General features: G+C 42.1%; 1 protein-coding gene across 2 annotated transcripts in view; it reads right to left on the bottom strand.

The window, feature by feature from the left end:
- The window catches only part of DIPK1A (divergent protein kinase domain 1A), a 68,152-nt gene that overhangs the window by 2,937 nt on the left and 46,662 nt on the right, over positions 1-18,553 (bottom strand). The window contains exons 1-3 of one of the 2 annotated variants that reach the window (XM_017857370.1): positions 10,257-10,321; positions 5,653-5,760; positions 1,998-2,174 (exon numbers count right to left, since the gene is read on the bottom strand). In XM_017857370.1, coding sequence (XP_017712859.1) covers positions 1,998-2,174 — 177 coding nt within the window. In that variant the 5' untranslated portion in view covers positions 5,653-5,760; positions 10,257-10,321. Of the gene's footprint in view, positions 1-1,997; positions 2,175-5,652; positions 5,761-10,256; positions 10,322-18,553 lie in introns of those variants that run through there. The other variant, XM_017857369.1, reaches the window with a different exon arrangement.

Here is an 18,553-nt window from a genome sequence, read left to right on the forward strand (position 1 = left end):
AAAAAAAAAAAAAAAAAAAGGTAGTAGTATTATAATAATGAAGGTTAAAAAGTATTTCCCTGTTTCTCTGGGATAAAATAGTCTGAAATTCATGTAAAATGACCAAATAAAAAATTTGAGTGAAAATAAAAGAGCAATGAAAATAAGTATTTTTCCCAAAACTTTCTTATATTTCTATTTAATCTTTATATTAGTAGTTCTCTAGATTAAAAAAAAAAATTTGCAGAGTACAATTTTTTTTTGCATGGGAGGAACTGCTATGCTTTTTTCCCCATTAGTTTTAGTGATATGTAATAACTATAAATTTATGGGGTACTGATGGGTGCAACTGCTCAAGCCTGTAATTCCAGCACTTTGGGACGCCAAGGTGGGCAGATAGCTTGAGCTCAGGAGTTCTAGACCAGCCTGGGCAACATGGTGAAACCCTGGCTCTGCTTAAAAAAAAAAAAAATGCTGGGTGCGGTGACTCATGCCTGTAATCCCAGCACTTTGGGAGGCTGAGGCGGGTGGATCACCACGAGGTCAGAATTCGAGACCAGCCTCGCCAAAATCCCATCTCTACTAAAAATGGGAGTGAAATCCCATCTCTACTAAAAATACAAAAATTAGCCGAGTGTGGTGGTGGGTGCCTGTAATCCCAGCTGCTTGGGAGGCTGAAGCAGGAGAATTGCTTGAATCTGGGAGGCAAGGTTGCAGTGAGCCGAGACCATGCCATTGCACTCCAGCCTGGGCAACAGAGCGAGACTCCATCTGAAAAAAAAAAAACCTTAGCCAGGTGTAGTGGTGCACCGCCTGTGATTCCAGCTACTTGGGGGGCTGAGGCAGGAGGATGGCTTAAACCCTGGAGGCTGAGGCTGCAATGAGCCAAGATCATGCCACTTGCACACTCCAGCTTGGGCACGAGAGCAAGACCTTGCCAAAAAACCAAAACCAAAACCAAACCAAAACAAACAAAAAACCGTCTTAAAAAAAGGCAGAAAACAAAACAAAACAAAAAAAACCCAGGCCTCCTGGTGCTATCCCAAGCTGGGTTCTTCCACTGACTGTATAGAATAAGGAGGTAAACTCCCATGTGCACCTCAGCCTAGGCCCTGTGCCTTATCTGTATTGTGCCTGGGAACACAGAAAAAAAATTCATGGGATACAGAGTGATATTTCAATACACACATATAATGTGTAATGATCAAATCAAGGTAATTAGCATATTTATGTCTCAAACATTTATCATTGTGTTGTGAACATTCACAATCCTTTTAGTTTTTTGAAAATATACAAAAATTATTAATCTCTTTACCGTATAGTGCTATAGAACACTAGAACTTACTCTGCCTATCTAGCTGTAATTTTGAATCTGTTAACCAACCTCTCCTCCTCTCCTCTGTACCCTTCCCAGCCTCTAATAACCACAATTCTGAGTATACTAATTTTATTTCACCTTTTTTGAATTAATTTTCATGTCAAACTGTACAGCACTCTGATTAATGAACTCCCTCCTCATATCTGGACAGTTTTAGCTATCATAAATAATGTTAAAGTCCATTACAGATTTCTTTTCTTTTTTTTTTTTTGAAACAGGGTCTTACTTTGTCACCCAGGCTGGAGTGCAGTGGTGAGATCTTGGCTCACTGCAACCTTGACCTCCCAGGCTCAAGCAATCCTCGCACCTCAGCCTCTCAAAGTAGTTAGGACTACAGGCACATGCCACCATTCCTGGCTTATATATATATATATATACATATATATAGCTGAGGTCTTAATATGTTGCCCAGGCTGGACTTGAACTCCTGGGCTCAAGTGATCCTCTTGCCATGGCCTCCCAAAGTGTTGGGATAACAGGCGTGAGCCACCATGCCCGGCCTCTTATAATTATTTCCTCAGGATGGAGTACCTGATAGAGGTCAAAGAATATCAAAACTTGAATAGCTTAGGATGAGGTCCTGCCAATTCCTCTGAAGAGTCCCACTTCACACTAGCAACATGTGAATGGATATACTTACCTTAAAGAGACTATAGACCATTTCTTTAAATTTCTGTACAGTAGTCCCTCTAGTTGGCTTATCAAATAGTGCTATTTCTTTTCTTGGTTCCAATTCAGTTCCAAAATCAAGATGAAGCGCTTGTTCCATCTGACATTTCACAACACCTGGTAGATTATCCCAAATCCCTAAATACATCTATGTAAAAAAGAGTGGCAAGTTATGTATTATACTGAGTAGAAAACTCTAAGAAATATACCACTATATTTTTAGGGTCTTCTTCCTCTAAACAAAACAAAACAAGCATCAAACATTGAGGTTGAAGTGTGACTTTATTTTTGAACTGCAAACTTGAAATCATCCTCAAGATTTTTTCCTTAAACTAATTTTTTTAAATTACAAGAGTAATACATGCCTAAATACATTTTTCAAAAAGTCCAATGAGAAGGATGTAAGGCAAAAGCAAAGTTCCCAAACATTCTACTTCCATAATCCCACTTCTCCCAAATTAACTACTATTTAAGTATCTAGTTATTTATCAAACTAATATTATATAGTGTTAACTATGTCCTATGGTCTACTAATTTATTTTAGAGACAGGGTCTCGCTTTGTCACCCAGGCTGGAGTTCAGTGGCATAATCATAGCTCATTGCAGCCTCAAACTCCTGAGCTCAAGGAATCTTCCTGCCTCAGTCTCCCCAGTAGCTAGGACTATGGGCATGTCCCACCAAACCTGGCTAATTAAATTTTTTTTTTGTAGAGATGGGGTCTTGCTGTATTGCCCAGACTGGTCCTGAAGTGCTAGCCTCAAGTGACTCACCCGCCTCAGCCTCCCAAGTTGCTGGGATTATAGGCATGAGCCACCACACCCGGCTTTTACTGATTTGCTATTATTTTAATCCTCGTACCAACCTTAGGTGGTAGGTACTATCATTATACTTATTTCACTGATGGGGAAACTGAAGCAGAGACAGGTGAAGTAACATGCTGAAAAGAGCTGAGGTCTTTACCACTAGGATAGGTTGCCCCTCTTCTACATAAAAAAAAAAAATAAGATCATATTATTAATATTAATCCAAACAAAACATTATTTCACTGCCTTGCTCCAAACCCTCTAATAAATTCCCATTTCAATTAAAGTCCAAAGTCCTTTACATGACCGGTTGGGCTCCATTTGAGCTGGCCTCGCCTATGTCTCCAACCTGATCTTGTACCATGTACTCCATTTCTCAAAGTCCCAGCTACACTGGTCTTTCTGTGATAGGTTAAAGCTATCACGCTTGTTTCAGCTTCCTGACCTGCTTCACTTGCTGGCTCTGCCTGGAATGTGCTCTCCCAGATCTTCACGTGGCTGGCTCCTTTACATCATTCAAGTCTCAGATCACACATTGCATTTAGAAAGCCTTCCCTGACCCCATGTCTAGAATAGATCCTCTTCCACCTCCGGGTCACCTCTAATCCTGTTTCATTATCCTCATAGCCTTTTGTACTGTCTAAAATTATCATATTTATTTATTTATCAGTTTATTACTATCTGTCTCATCTCACATTAGAACACGAGGTTAGAGGCTTTATCTGTCTCCCTCAGTGCCTCAAACAGTGCCTGGCATGCAGGAGACACTCAAATGTTGGACTTTGTTTTAGAAATTGTCTTTAACATGATTAATATTGTCAACTTAAAAATTATTTTAAATTTCTATAAGAATAATGCATATTTATACAGGAAAATTTAGTAATCATAAGATGAACATTAAAATGCAATTTTCCAGTGCTCTGGATGTTCTGTTGTATTTTCTTCTACCCCAATTAGATATTCTATTGTTTTATTCTTATTTCTCTGATAAAAAGGTAGAATTTTTTTCATTATGTTCATCAGCTGTTTGCAGTTCTTTTGTGATTTAGTTCATCCTGTCCTTTGCCCATGCCTATGAATTCTTTATTAAGATATAAGTTCAGATATTATTTCAGAAAGGTCTTCTCTGATCACATCCTCTAAAGCACTTCTCACCATCCCTGACACTGCATTCTCTATTTGCCCTCTGTATCTCCCATAGAACACACCATAGTCTATAATTATTTTGTTTATTTATTTATTTATCAACTGTGCCTCCTGTCCTTCTGGGATCATGTAAGGTCTATAAGGGAGCAATCTTGTCTTTTTTTTTTTTTTTTTTTTTTTTTTTTTGAGACAGGATCTTACTCTGTCACCCAGGCTGGAGTGCAGTGACATGAACGTGGCTCACTGCAGCCTTGACCTCCTGGGCTCAAGTGATCACCCCACCTCAGCCTCCCAAGTAGCTGGGACCATAGGTGTGTGCCACCACACCCAGCTAATACATGTATTTTTTGAGACAGAGTCTCGCTCTGTTGTCCAGGCTGGAGTGCAATGGTGTGAGATCTTGGCTCACTGGAGCCTCCACCTTCCAGGTTCAAGCGATTCTTGTGCCTCAGCCTCTGGAGTACTTGGGATTACAGGCATGCGCCACCATACCCGGCTAATTTTTTGTGTTTTTAGTAGAGATGGGGTTTTGCTACGTTGCTCAGGTTGGTCTCGAACTCCTGGCCTCAAGTGACCTACCATCTCAGCCTCCCAAAGTGCTGCGATTACAGGTGTGTGCCACCGTGCCTGGCCACCCAGCTAATTTTTGTATTTTTTGTAGAGACAGGGTTTTGCTATGTTGCTCAGGTAGGCCTCAAACTCCTGGACTAAAGCAATCCACCCACCTTGGCCTCCCGAAGTGCTGGGATTACAGGCGTGTGCCACTGGGCCCGGCTGTCTGTATTTTTTTATTTTTTGAGACAGGGTCTCACTCTGTCACCCAGGCTGGGGCGCAGTGGTGGGACCATAGCTCACTGCAACCTCAACCTCCTGGGCTCAAGCAATCTTCCCACCCCAGCCTCCTGAGTAGCTAGAACTACGGGTGTGTACCACCATACCTGGCTTTTAAAAAATTTTTTTTAATTTTGGAGAGACATGGTCTCCCTACATTGCCCAGGCTGGTCTCAAACTCCTGGGCTCAAGTGGTCCTCCCATCTCAGCCTCCCAAAGTGTTGGGATTACATGTGTGAGCCATTGCACCAGGTTGCCTTAATCACGATTGTATTCCTGGTAACTAAAACAGCATCTGTCTAAGACCAAAGTGCTGACAGAAAAACAAAAACAAAACAAAACAGTGTCTGGAATATACTGGGAATAGATTAACACATATCTGTTGACTGGCCAGGTGTGGTGGCTCACACCTATAATCCCAGCACTTTGGGAAGCCAAGGTGGGTGGATTGCTTGAGCTCAGGAGTTCGAGACCAGCCTGGGCAACATGGCAGGACTCTGTTTCTACAAAAATACAAAAAATTAGCCAAGTGTGGTTGCGTGAGCCTATAGTCCCAGCTACATGGGAGGCTGAGGTGGGAGGCTGAGGTGGGAGGCTCACTTGAGCCTGGGAAGTGGAGTTTGCAGTGAGTAGAGATCTCACCACTGTACTCCAGCGTGGACAACAGATTCTGTCTCAAAAAATTAAAATAAATGTCTGTTGAATGAATTAATCAAAGTATACAAAATTGAAATACATATAATGTCTCAAAGCTTTGGTTCAAGAATTCTTTTAATAATGCCTTTAATTTCTGATAAAATTAGAGTACACTATAATTCTGGAATGTTTACTCATAATGTCCATACCTGATTGTTGGGCTTGGTGGATAAGCATTTTCCAAAGTAAAGAGTTTCTGTAACACAAAGGCTGTTACATGCAGGCCCATCAATAACTCCAGTCTTGTACTTGTCACACTAAACACCAGGAAAGAAAAAAGCAGTTAATAGAAAAATATTCATAAGAAGAAGCATAAAGAGCTATCTATGTCCTTTATGAGAAAGTTCTATGACAAAAAGAACTGAGGCTTTGGACTTCGACAGACCTGGATTTGATCTAACCTGTTACTTATACCTATATGATTATGAGAAAGCTTTTTGCTGTTGGGGTGTGTGTAGAACTTTGAAACTATTTTACCCACTTGACGTTGTCTAAGGTGGTATGTTACGTGACGTGGTCTAAGGTGGTATGTTACCCACTCCTTCCAAGAATAGAGGCACTCTATTTTTAAAAATGGTTCTGGTTACCCGGGAGTTGGAGCTTGCAGTGAGCCGAGATTGCACCACTGCACTCCAGGCTGGGCGACAGAGCGAGACTCCGTCTCAAAAAAAAAAAAAAATGGTTCCGGTTTTAGGCTCACGCTTGTAATCCCAGCACTTTGGAAGGCCGAGGCTGGTGGATCATTTGAGGTCAGGAGTTCAAGACCAGCCTGGCTAACATGGTGAAACCCTGTCTCTACGAAAATACAAAAATTAGCCAGGCGGTAATGGTGGGCACCTGTAATCCAGCTACTCGGGAGGCTGAGGCAGAAGAATCACTTGAGCCTGGGAGGCAGAGGTTGTGGTGAGCCGAGATCATGCCACTGCACTCCAGTCTGGGTGAGAGAGTGAGACCCTGTCTCAAAAAAAAAAAAAAAAAAAAAAGGTTCTGGTTTTAAAATAAATAAAGCTTAGAATAACAAAATAAAGTTACCCCTGTCATGTTATCATCCTTGAGATCACCCAAAAACAAGAAAGGGAAAAAAAAACCATCCACTCTGAAAAAATAAGGTACCAATGAAACCCTAGGTACAATAAATGAGGATGACCTGCCAAATTCAGTGAAGACTACACCAGAGTCTAGAAGTATGCTGAGATTAAACACCTGCTGTGGGCCCCACTCTCAGACAAAGTTGGCAGAGCACCAAGGATGTGGTACATCTGCGGAGCAGAACCACTACCCTGTTTGCAACAAAGGTTTAAGGGGCACAAGCTGTGGGAACTTCCCAGAACTCTATTTGGCACCATGAAATAGTAAGATAAGGCAGGCCTGAATGATAAAATCCTCAGAAATGTTCTCTTTGCTAGAGGCAGTCTGTTGATGAACTATGGCTGGGAGACAGGGCCACAAGCAGCTTCACTACCAGCTCAGTTTACTGCCCAGTTGCTTCCTGCACATGGCTGGCTGACGGAGACCTCATTTCACTCAGTAATGAGTAATAATCAAAACCAAACAAGCAAAAGATCTATATAGCAAATCTACAAGAATTAGGAAGAATGGAATAGGAAAAGCAAATGTCAGATAAAAAAGATTTTCTAGGCAGGGCGCAGTGGCTTACACGCCTGTAATCCCAGCATTTTGGGAGGCCGAGGCGGGTGGATCACCTGAGGTCGGGAGTTCGAAATGAGCCTGACCAACATGGAGAAACCCTGCCTCTACTAAAATACAAAATTAGCTGGGCATGGTGGCGCATGCCTGTAATCCCAGGTATTCAGGAGGCTGAGGTGGGAGAGTCACTTGAACCCAGGAGGCAGAGGTTGCAGTGAGCCAAGATCACATCACTGCACTCCAGCCTAGGCAAGAAGAGTGAATCTCCATCTCAAANATGAGGATGACCTGCCAAATTCAGTGAAGACTACACCAGAGTCTAGAAGTATGCTGAGATTAAACACCTGCTGTGGGCCCCACTCTCAGACAAAGTTGGCAGAGCACCAAGGATGTGGTACATCTGCGGAGCAGAACCACTACCCTGTTTGCAACAAAGGTTTAAGGGGCACAAGCTGTGGGAACTTCCCAGAACTCTATTTGGCACCATGAAATAGTAAGATAAGGCAGGCCTGAATGATAAAATCCTCAGAAATGTTCTCTTTGCTAGAGGCAGTCTGTTGATGAACTATGGCTGGGAGACAGGGCCACAAGCAGCTTCACTACCAGCTCAGTTTACTGCCCAGTTGCTTCCTGCACATGGCTGGCTGACGGAGACCTCATTTCACTCAGTAATGAGTAATAATCAAAACCAAACAAGCAAAAGATCTATATAGCAAATCTACAAGAATTAGGAAGAATGGAATAGGAAAAGCAAATGTCAGATAAAAAAGATTTTCTAGGCAGGGCGCAGTGGCTTACACGCCTGTAATCCCAGCATTTTGGGAGGCCGAGGCGGGTGGATCACCTGAGGTCGGGAGTTCGAAATGAGCCTGACCAACATGGAGAAACCCTGCCTCTACTAAAAATACAAAATTAGCTGGGCATGGTGGCGCATGCCTGTAATCCCAGGTATTCAGGAGGCTGAGGTGGGAGAGTCACTTGAACCCAGGAGGCAGAGGTTGCAGTGAGCCAAGATCACATCACTGCACTCCAGCCTAGGCAAGAAGAGTGAATCTCCATCTCAAAAAAAAAAAAAAAAAAAAAAAAAAAAAAAAAAAAAAAAAAAAAAAAAATTCTAGAAGAATGTTGCTATGAAACAAACCAAACATATTGTTACGAATTTAAAGGACTTACTGAACCATTTTAAAATAAGACTTCAAAGCAGAAGAAATGAGGCAATAGAAGGAAGTTTAAAATAAGCTAACAGAACTCAGACAGGAAGGAAAATAAAACATCCTAGAAATAAAAGCCACATTATAAATGAGGGGAAAGACAGACAGGGATAAAAGTAAGATTTAGGAGGACTAGGCCAGGCGTTGTTGCTCATGCTTATAATAATAGCACTTTGGGAGGCTGGGCAGGTAGATCGCTTGAGCTCAGGAGTTTGAGAGCAGCCTGGGCAACACAGCAAGACCCCATCTCTACAAATAATACAAAATAATTAGCTGGGTGTGGGGGCACACACATGTAGTACTAGCTACTTGGGAGGCTGAAGTAGGAGGATTACTTGAGCCTGGGAGGCAGAGGCTGCAGAGAGCCAAGATTGCGCCATTGCACTCCAGCCTGGGTGACAGAGGGAGACCCTGTCTTAAAAAAAACAAAAACAACAACAAAAGCTCTGGAGGACAAGGTTGAAAAATGCAAGCAAAATGACATGGAAATTTAAAAATAAATAAAACGAATTTAAGATAAATTTATAGATATAAAAGACAAAGTATATCCACCATGTCCATATGAAGGAGAATGGGCACAAGTGGAAAAGAAAAAATACTCAAAGTAGAATTCAAGGAAACTTCACAGAAATTAAAACACTTTTATCTACAGATTGAAAGGACATACAATGAATGTCCCAAGAAAAACTGACATGAATGACCCCTGTGACACATCCCACTGAGGTTCACTGAACCTCAAAAATAAGTTATCCTTTGAGCATCCAGGTAAAAAGATCAAGGCACCTTAAAGAGGAAACAAATCAGATTGGCCCCAGATTTCTCCATAGCCACATTCAACAGTAGACAACAGGGGTGCAATGGCAGCAGAGGCTTTGGGAAAGGAAGTGAGACTCGCCTGTGTCCTAATAGTCTCATCTGTGAAGGGGATGTTAATAGGTCTTAACTTACAGCATCATTATGAGGATTAAATAGTCTAAGTATAGATCACCTGTGACTTTCATAAGTGCTCAGTCATAGCTATTATTATTTTATATAGCTGAACTTTCTTTTAGTAGGCACCAAATGTTTTTGAACACGTAAGGTTCAGAAAATATAATTTCCATGAGCATCTCTTGAAGAAATGATTAGAGAAGGAATTTCAGCTAACAAAGAGATGAATGGAGAAATGGAATATGAAAGCCAATTGAAATGGATTGGAATGAAAACAGCTCAGGTAATTGAATTAATAAAACTCGATTTTTTTTTTTTTTTCTTTTTTTTTTGGCGGGGGACCGGAGTCTCGCTCTTGTCGGCCCAGGCTGGAGCTGCAGTGGCCGGATCTGCAGCTCCTGCAAGCTCCACTTCCGGGCTCAACGCCATTCTCCTGCCTCAAGCCTCCCCAGTGCTGGGACTACAGGCGCCCTGCCACCCTCGCTCGGTCTAGTTTTTTTTGTAGTTTTAAGTAGAGACAGGGTTTCACCGTGTTTAGCCAGGAATGGTCTTGATCTCCTGACCCTGTGATCCACGCCGTCTCGGCTCCCAAAGTGCCTTTGGGATTATCAGGCTTGAGCCCCGGCGCCCGGCCTTTTTTTTTTTTTTTTTTTTTTTTTTTTTTTTTGAGACAGAGTCTGTTGCCCAGACTGGAGTGCAATGGTGCGATCATGGCTCACCACAGCTTCGACCTCTCAGGCTCAAGTGATCCTCTTGCCTCAGTCTCCCGAGTAGCTGGGACTACAAGAATGTGCCACTATGCCTGGTTAATTTTTTAATTTTTTGTAGAGATGGGGTTTCACTTTGTTGCCCAGGCTGGTTTCAAATTCCTGGGCTCATGTAAGCTTCCCACCTCAGCCTCCCAAACTGCTAGATTTATAGGCGTAAGCCACTGTGTCTGCCAATAAAAACTGTTAATATAATACCTGATAGTTAGCAGATGTTTCTTATGTGTCAGGCATTGTTCCTAGCACTATACGTTTATTACCATGACAACAACCCTGGGAGGTGGAACCTATTATCCATTAAAAGATAAGAAAACAGAAACAGAGGCCGGGCGCGGTGGCTCAAGCCTGTAATCCCAGCACTTTGGGAGGCCGAGACGGGTGGATCACGAGGTCAGGAGATCGAGACCATCCTGACTAACACGGTGAAACCCCGTCTCTACTAAAAATACAAAAAAAAAACTAGCCGGGCGAGGTGGCGGGCGCCTGTAGTCCCAGCTACTCGGGAGGCTGCGGCAGGCGAATTGGCATAAACCCGGGAGGCGGAGCTTGCAGTGAGCTTAGATCCGGCCACTGCACTCCAGTCCGGGTGACAGAGCGACACTCCGCCTCAAAAAAATAAAGAAAGAAAGAAAACAGAAACAGAAATAACTGTTAAGTAACTTGTTCACAACTACAAAATAATAAAGCCAGGATTCCAACCCAGTCAGTTTGGCTCCGAGCCCACTCTCTTAATGACTACTGTATATTGCTCAGAATGGCACAGGCTCCTCAGGCCTGCCTCCTGTACCCTCCTACCAACACCTTACAGTTTGCTTTGAGGGTAAGGGAGATAAAGAGCCCTGCCCATGTGCAGAGTTAAGTGTGCACACCGAGGCGCTGTTGCCCTTCAGCTACTAGTAGTGGAGAAGTTCCTGGACAAGCCCTTGGCTATGACCTGGTTTCTCTTGCAGATCTATCTGTAGCTAAGAATATTAAGTTTCATCTTCGGGAGAGGAGCAAAGCAATCTAGTTCTTTTTTTTTGAGATGGAGTCTCGCTCTGTCGCCCAGGCTGGAGTGCAGTGGTGCGATCTCAGCTCACTGCAAGCTCCGTCTCCCGGGTTCACGCCATTCCCCTGCCTCAACCTCCCAAGTAGCTGGGACTACAGGCGCCGCCACGTCGCCCGGCTAATTTTTTGTATTTTTAGTACAGACGGGGTTTCACCGTGTTAGCCAGGATGGTCTCGATCTCCTGATCTTGTGATCCACCCGCCTCGGCCTCCCAAAGTGAGCAATCTAGTTCTTAAACTCAAGTTTGGGAGGTCACTTGGGAGAGGCCCAATGTCTTTCTTCCATCTGGTCAATCTCTGGGGATATTTTAGAAAATGCAGGACCATCTGTTAGGCATATGTGCTCGGTAGCAGATGGCCAGCAACTTCATTGGTATGTTTCTTCCTTGAGGCAAAGGTGATGGGAATTCTGAGGCCTCATTAGGAGAAGCTTGAGTGAAAGCTCCTGTAGGTACGGTTTAGGGTTTCCAAGGAAGTTATATCATATAGACCACATTCTCTGACCACAAATAAATAAAAAATAAGTGGAACAATAAAAGTCAAGTTGAAGTCCCATAGCTTAAACATGGCCCATTGCGAAAGAAAAGAGACAAAATAAATGACTGAAAACTCTACAATTTTTTTAAAAAAGTAAAAGTAAAACAAAAAAAACACAAACATATGTTTGGAAACTAAAAAGCACATTCCTAAATAATTTGTGGGTTAAAGTAGAAATTACCATGGAAACACAGGAATATTTAGAAGTGAACAACAATATAGGTAAAAATAAAAAAACTTGTGGGAGGCAGCCAAAGCAGTTCTTAGAGTGAAAATTATAGTAATTTCCAAATTTAAACGCAATGATGAAAAAACCAAGATATTGAATATAAATAATCGCTCAACTAAAGAGACTTAAAAAAATAACCAACCAAACAAACAAACAAACAAACAAAAACCCAACAGACCGGCTCAGTGGCTTACAACTATAATCCCAGCACTATGGGAGATCAAGGCAGGAGGATTGCTTGAGGCCAGAAGTTCAAGACCAGCCTAGGGAACACAGTGAGACCTCATCTCTAAAAAAAAATTTTTTTTTTTAAATTAGCCAGGCATGGTGGTGTGTGCCTATAGTTCCAGCTACTCAGGAGGCTGAGGAAGGAGGATCCCTTGAACCCATGAGGTTGAGGCTGCCATGATCATGCCACTCAGGGCAACAAAGTGAGATTTCAGCCTGGGCAACAAAGTGAGACTCTGTCTCAAAGAAAAAAATAAAAAAGAAAGCCCAACAATAATGAAAATAAACTCCCAAAAGAAGTAGGAGAAAAGAAATAATAAATGAAGAAATAAATGGAAAAAAAATCAGGCCAGGTGTGGTGGCTCATGCCTATAATCCCAGCACTTTGGGAGGCTGAGGAGGGTGAATCACTGAGTTCGGGAGATCGAGACCAGACTGGGCAACATGGCAAAACCTTGTCTCTACAAAACATACAAAAATTAGCCAGGTGTGGGTGCACACCTGTAGTCCTAACTACTTGGGAGCCTGAGGTGGGAGGATGGCTTGAGCCCTGGAGGTCAAGGCTGCAGTGAAATGTGACTGTGCCACTGCACTCCAGCCTGAGTAACAGAGTGAGACCCTATCTCTAAATAAATAAATAAATAAGTAAATAAAGGTAGTTCTTTGAAAACTTTAACAAAAAAGATACACCTTTAGCAAGACTGATTATGAGAAAAAGAGGAGAAACAAATAAATATTATTAGGAAAGAAAAGAGCAGTGATGGCAAAAAAACAGAAACAACTTATGGTAATACATTTGAAATAAACAATTTTCTAGAAAATATACATAATAGAAAGTCATGCAGGAACAAATAGAAAAGCTGAATTAGATTAATACATATAAAAAATTGAATCAATAATCAAAAATGTTTCCCTCCAAAGAAAGCAGGCCAATAACTCTATGAGAGATTAGTTTATTTATTTATTATTTATTATTACCATTATTATTTTTTGAGATAGAGTTTTGCTCTTGTTGCCCAGGCTAGAGTGCAATGGCGTGATCTCGGCTCACTGCAACCTCCGTCTCCTGGGATCAAGCGATTCTCCTGCATTCGCCTCCCAAGTAGCTGGGATACAGGTGTCCACCACCATGCCCAGCTAATTTTGTATTTTTAGTAGAGACGGGGTTTCTCCATGTTGGTCAGGCTGGACTCGAACTTTCAACCTCAGGTGATCCACCCGCCTCGGCCTCCCAAAGTGCTGGGATTACAGGCGTGAGCCACTGCGCCCGGCCTTGAGAGATTAGTTTTAAGGAAGGAAAAAGAAAAAGAAAAGAAAAAAACAAAAGAAAAAGAACAGACCAGACAAGACAAGACAAGACAAGATGCAGGCCAGGGTACAGTCTTGGAAGGACTGCAGCATGCCATCCAGATGCAGTACTGGGAGATTTGCCATCCAGATGCAGTTTATGAGAGTGGAAAATGGGTAACAACATTAATGCCCCTCAACAGGAGAATGGTTGAATAAATTGTGGTATATTCACAGCACGAAATACTATGCAGTCATTAAAAATGAAAGAATTAGGCCCAGACATATCAACATAATGTGAAATGGAAACAATTTCAGAATGACGTGAGCAGTTTAGTACCATTTATTAAAGTTTAGATACATGCAAACATAAACATGGTATTTATGTACCCCTGCCACACGTAGTGAAAGAAAAACATCGCGGCAAAAACTCATACCATATTCAAGATGGTGCTTCCTGCGAAGCGGGAGGAAGGAGAGTATCAGGCAGGATAAGGCAGCTTCAACTATACTTGTAATGTTTTACTTATTTTTAAAAACGCAGCAAATATGGCAAAAGGTTAAGATTTCTTAAGAAGGTGGTAGATACACAGCATTTGCCATATTGCTTTTTTTTTTTTTCTGAGATGGAGTTTCGCTTTTGTCGCCCAGACTGGAGTGCAATGGCGCGGTCTCAGCTCACTGCAACCTCCGCCTGCCCGGTTCAAGCGATTCTCCTGCCTCAGCCTCCCGAGTAGCTGGATTATAGGAACCTGCCATCACACCCAGCTAATTTTTCTATTTTTAGTAGAGATGAGGTTTCACCATGTTAGCTAGGCTGGTCTGGAACTCCTAACCTCAGGCGATCTGCCTGCCTCGGCCTCCCGAAGTGCTGGGATTACAGGAGTGAGCCACTGCGCCTGGCTGCCATATTGTTTTTTATATGCCAATACAGTTCTATGACATTTGCATGTATATATATATCTTAAATTCTCACAATCTCCCTATGGAATAGGTATTACCATTATTTCCATTTTATTGATAAAGAAACTGAGGCAAGAGAGGTTAAGAAGAGGGTAAGAATTTTACAGAGAGTAGGTTAATGGCAGAGTTGGAACCTGAGCCCAGATAGTCTGTCTCCAGAGCCTGTTCTTTTAACCACTAAGGTAACAGAACCAGGATTATTTATGTTGGAGAGGACCATGCAGAGCAGGTTTAGTACCGACTGTGTCAGATGCTCCCCCCGAGTGCACCCACTAAAGGTGTCTCTGGTCATTCCCTCCACACAAGCAACTCACAACAGGGCTAGGACTTTCATCTTTGTTTCCTGAGGACTTTGCACAATGCCTGACACATAATCAAATAGATAAAAAAGCACTTGCCAAATGCATGAATGAATGAAGTGTATGCTGGGTTTTATCCAGAAGTAGGGCACTCTATCATGAACAATTCATGGGATTGGACTTAAAGAGCAATACCCTTCCACTGTTCTGATCTTGGGCTCCTGAATCCTAAGAAACACTTTATCTTAACTCTGTTCAATGTCAGGATTTAAACATGACTCTTTCCACAACAACTATCTTTCAATAAATCATCTTGGGAGTTTATATTTCTTTCCTGAGCCTATTTTCTTCCTTCCTTCTTTCTGTATATTCTCAAATCTAACATTATTTGTGTCCATGTTATCTTCCCTTGTGGAAAGTTGGATGATTTGAAGGCAGATACTTGGTTACATTCATCTTCAAACCTCTCCTCCTCTCTAGCACACAGCACAGTTTGGTATTTAAGTGTTCAGTAAATGTTTATTAGATAACCAACATAAATAGTGGTTTTGGCTTTAAAATCTCATTGAGGATTAAAGTGCATACTTTTCTATAATATTAATATATATATATTTTAAAATAGCACAAACAAGGTAGCTCATTAGTAAACGTATTGGAAAGCAGTAAAAACTAGTCTGGCATTCAGCTACAAGAGTGAAATTCTAGTTCTGAGCAAAAACCTCAGGCCAACCATTCATCAAAGAGGTAGTTACAATGAGCAGGCTCTTCCATTTGTGGCTTACATCACAAACCAAAAGCAAATTTCCCACATGCTCGTATAGAAAGGATGGTTGGCCACGTACTGTTTCATTTTGTTTTGTTGTTTTTCAGGCACAGCCACACACACAAACTGTAATTACTGTCAGTAAACGATATTCTAAATAAAAAGACACAGAAATTATAGAGAACGTTCCACTTTACCATAGGATAATCAGCGAAAACATCAAAGGTTTTCCTGTCCTAAGATTTTTCTTTACTCGGGTGATTCTCCTAAATGTCTCTCTTGCTTGCACATACCTCATCACACCAGGAGATGGCACTCTTTAGTTTTATTTGACGAAACCCACTGCGTTGAATGAATAATTTCATGAACTATGGAAACTACCACAAGGGGGCAATAACGATGAACAGATGTACACTACTAGGTTTTAAGTAATTTTCTAAGATTTGTGTTCTAAAAATGTATTTCAGACAAACTCATCAATTTTTCCTAAGAAAAAAAAATTGCAGAGTTGGATTCTTAACAATGCCTGAAAATCTTCCACACCTCTAGTGAACACCTTCTCCCGTTCCCTGTAGCGACGATATTAAATCTTCACCATTTTCTAGACTTCCACTTCAGGTTCACATTCTCATCCTCTCAGCCATTAAGAGTGCTCAAATCTCTCTCTCCCCTCCCCCCAACACACACTCACCACTCTTTCTTTCCTTCGGTTATAACAGAGTCTGCAATTTATTTTAAAATTCCTCAGCACAGTTTAATATATGTGTGTAAGCTATAGTCCAGATGCCTCTCATATCCAAATCAGGAATGCACAGGTGCTTGGCTAGAGCTGTAATCAGGAAGCCAATGCTCGAGGCAGCTACTCTAAGCGCTTCCATATTCCTTATCTCCTTACTTTGATCAAGATTGGTCAATTTCTGAGATTTTTTTGCTAATTAGGAAATCTGGCTTTTATTGGTGAAATTTGTGGTTTTCTCTTGAGACAGGGTCTCACTCTGTTGCCCAGGCTGGAAGTGCAGTGGCATGATCAAAGCTCACTGTAGCCTTGACCTCCTGGGCTCAAGCAATCCTCCCACCTCAGCTTCCTAAGTAGCTAGGATTACAGGTGCATGCCACCACCGTGGCTAATTTTTTTTTATTTTTAGTAGAGATGGTGTCTCAATTTGTTGCCAAGGCTGGTCTCAAGCTCCTGGCCTTAAGCAATCTGCCTGCCTCGGTCTCCCAAAGTGCTGAGATTACAGGCATGAGCCACTGCACCCGGCCTGTGGTTTGTTAAATAGCATGATAAATGTTACAAGTGAATGATAAGTGGTAAAATTAAAGGTATCTAAGATATATGGATTGGTTAAAATATGAGATATTCCATACCTTTTTATGAAGAGGGTTTAATAACTAGTTGAGGCTATAATCTTTACCTTTAGGGAAGTACCTGGAGCTAACAGTTTTACAGTTAGAGGTTCTCAAACTTTAGAGAACTTCAGATTGCATGGAGGGTTGATTAAAACACAGTTTGCTGGACCCGTCTCAGAGTTTCTGACTCAGTAGGTCTTGCATTAGACTGAAAATATGCATTAATTTTAAGTGCCCACGCTGGCCTAAGAGACCACATATTGAGAATTATTGGTTCAGAATTTCCAGTGGCCTGACGCTAATTGTAAGGAAACACAAGCCTGTCTTTGAAGTATCGTTGCTTTTACCTTGACTAAATCTTTCATGCAAGTTGATAGACCACTTAAAAGGGTAGACTTGGGGGCCAGACACAGTGGCTCACACCTATAATCCCAGCACTTTGGGAGGCCGAGGCAGATGGATCACCTGAGGTCAGGAGTTCGAGAGCAGCCTGGCCAACATGGTGAAACCCCATTTCTACTAAAAATACAATAGCCAGGTGTGCTGGTGTGCACCTTAGTCCCAGCTACTAGGGTGGCTGAGACAGGAGAGTCACTTGAACCCAGGAGGAGGAGGTTGGAGTGGGCTGAGATCGTACCACTGCACTCCAGCCTGGGCAACAGAGCAAGACTGCATCTCAAAAAAAAAGAAAGAAAAAGGCAGAGTTAGAACTTTAATAAGTTTACAGGCACATTATATGAAATGTTTCATGACTGCTTGAAAATAAATTTATTGCAAATAAAATGTTTTATGACTGAATAAATGTCTACATGTCTAGCAGAAATTGCTTTCATACAGCCTAGTAATAAGGTTGTATGGGGGTACTTAATCCTCACTTACATCAAACATAGGTGGATTCTGTTTCTTCCCTCCCTCCTTCCCAATCTCTATGTCTTTTTTTTTTTTCTTGACTTATTACAGTGACTAGGATATTCAGTAATATGTGACTAGAAATGAGAATGTATATCCTTGCTTTGATCCTAATCGCAGAGATCATATATTCAGATTTTCACCATTACATATGATGTTGGCTGTGGGTTTTTCATAGATGTCTTTTATCAGGTTGAGAAAGTTCCCTCCTATTCTTAGTTTGCTGAGAATTGACTGAATTTTGTTAAATGCATCTATTTAGATAATCATATATTAAGTTTTTCTATTCTCTTTTTCTTTTTTTTTGAGACAGGGTCTCACTCTGTCACCCAGGCTGGAGTGCAATGGTGTGATCTCAGCTCACTGCAACCTCTGCCTCCTGGGTTCCGGCAATTCTTGTGCCTCAGCCTCCCAGGTAGCTGCTGGGACTGCAGGCAAGAACCACCAGACATGGCTAAGTTTTGTATTTCTAGTAGAAATGGGTTTTTGTCATGTTGCCCAGGCTAGTCTCTAACTCTTGGCCTCAAGTGATCCACCCACCTTGGCCTCCCAACGTGCTGGGATTACAGGCATGAGCTGCTGCGCCCAGCCAATACTCATAACAGGTTTTTTTTGTTTGTTTGAGACGGAGGCTTGCTCTGCCACCCAGGCTGGAGTGCAGTGGCCGGATCTCAGCTCACTGCAAGCTCCGCCTCCCGGGTTTACGCCATTCTCCTGCCTCAGCCTCCCGAGTAGCTGGGACTACAGGCGCCCGCCTCGTCGCCCGGCTAGTTTTTTGTATTTTTAAGTAGAGACAGGGTTTCACCGTATTAGCCAGGATGGTCTCGATCTCCTGACCTCGTGATCCGCCCGTCTCCGCCTCCCAAAGTGCTGGGATTACAGG

This window comes from Rhinopithecus bieti, unplaced genomic scaffold (genome assembly GCF_001698545.2).
Source record: "Rhinopithecus bieti isolate Rb0 unplaced genomic scaffold, ASM169854v2 scaffold_46210, whole genome shotgun sequence".
Taxonomy (NCBI): domain Eukaryota; kingdom Metazoa; phylum Chordata; class Mammalia; order Primates; family Cercopithecidae; genus Rhinopithecus; species Rhinopithecus bieti.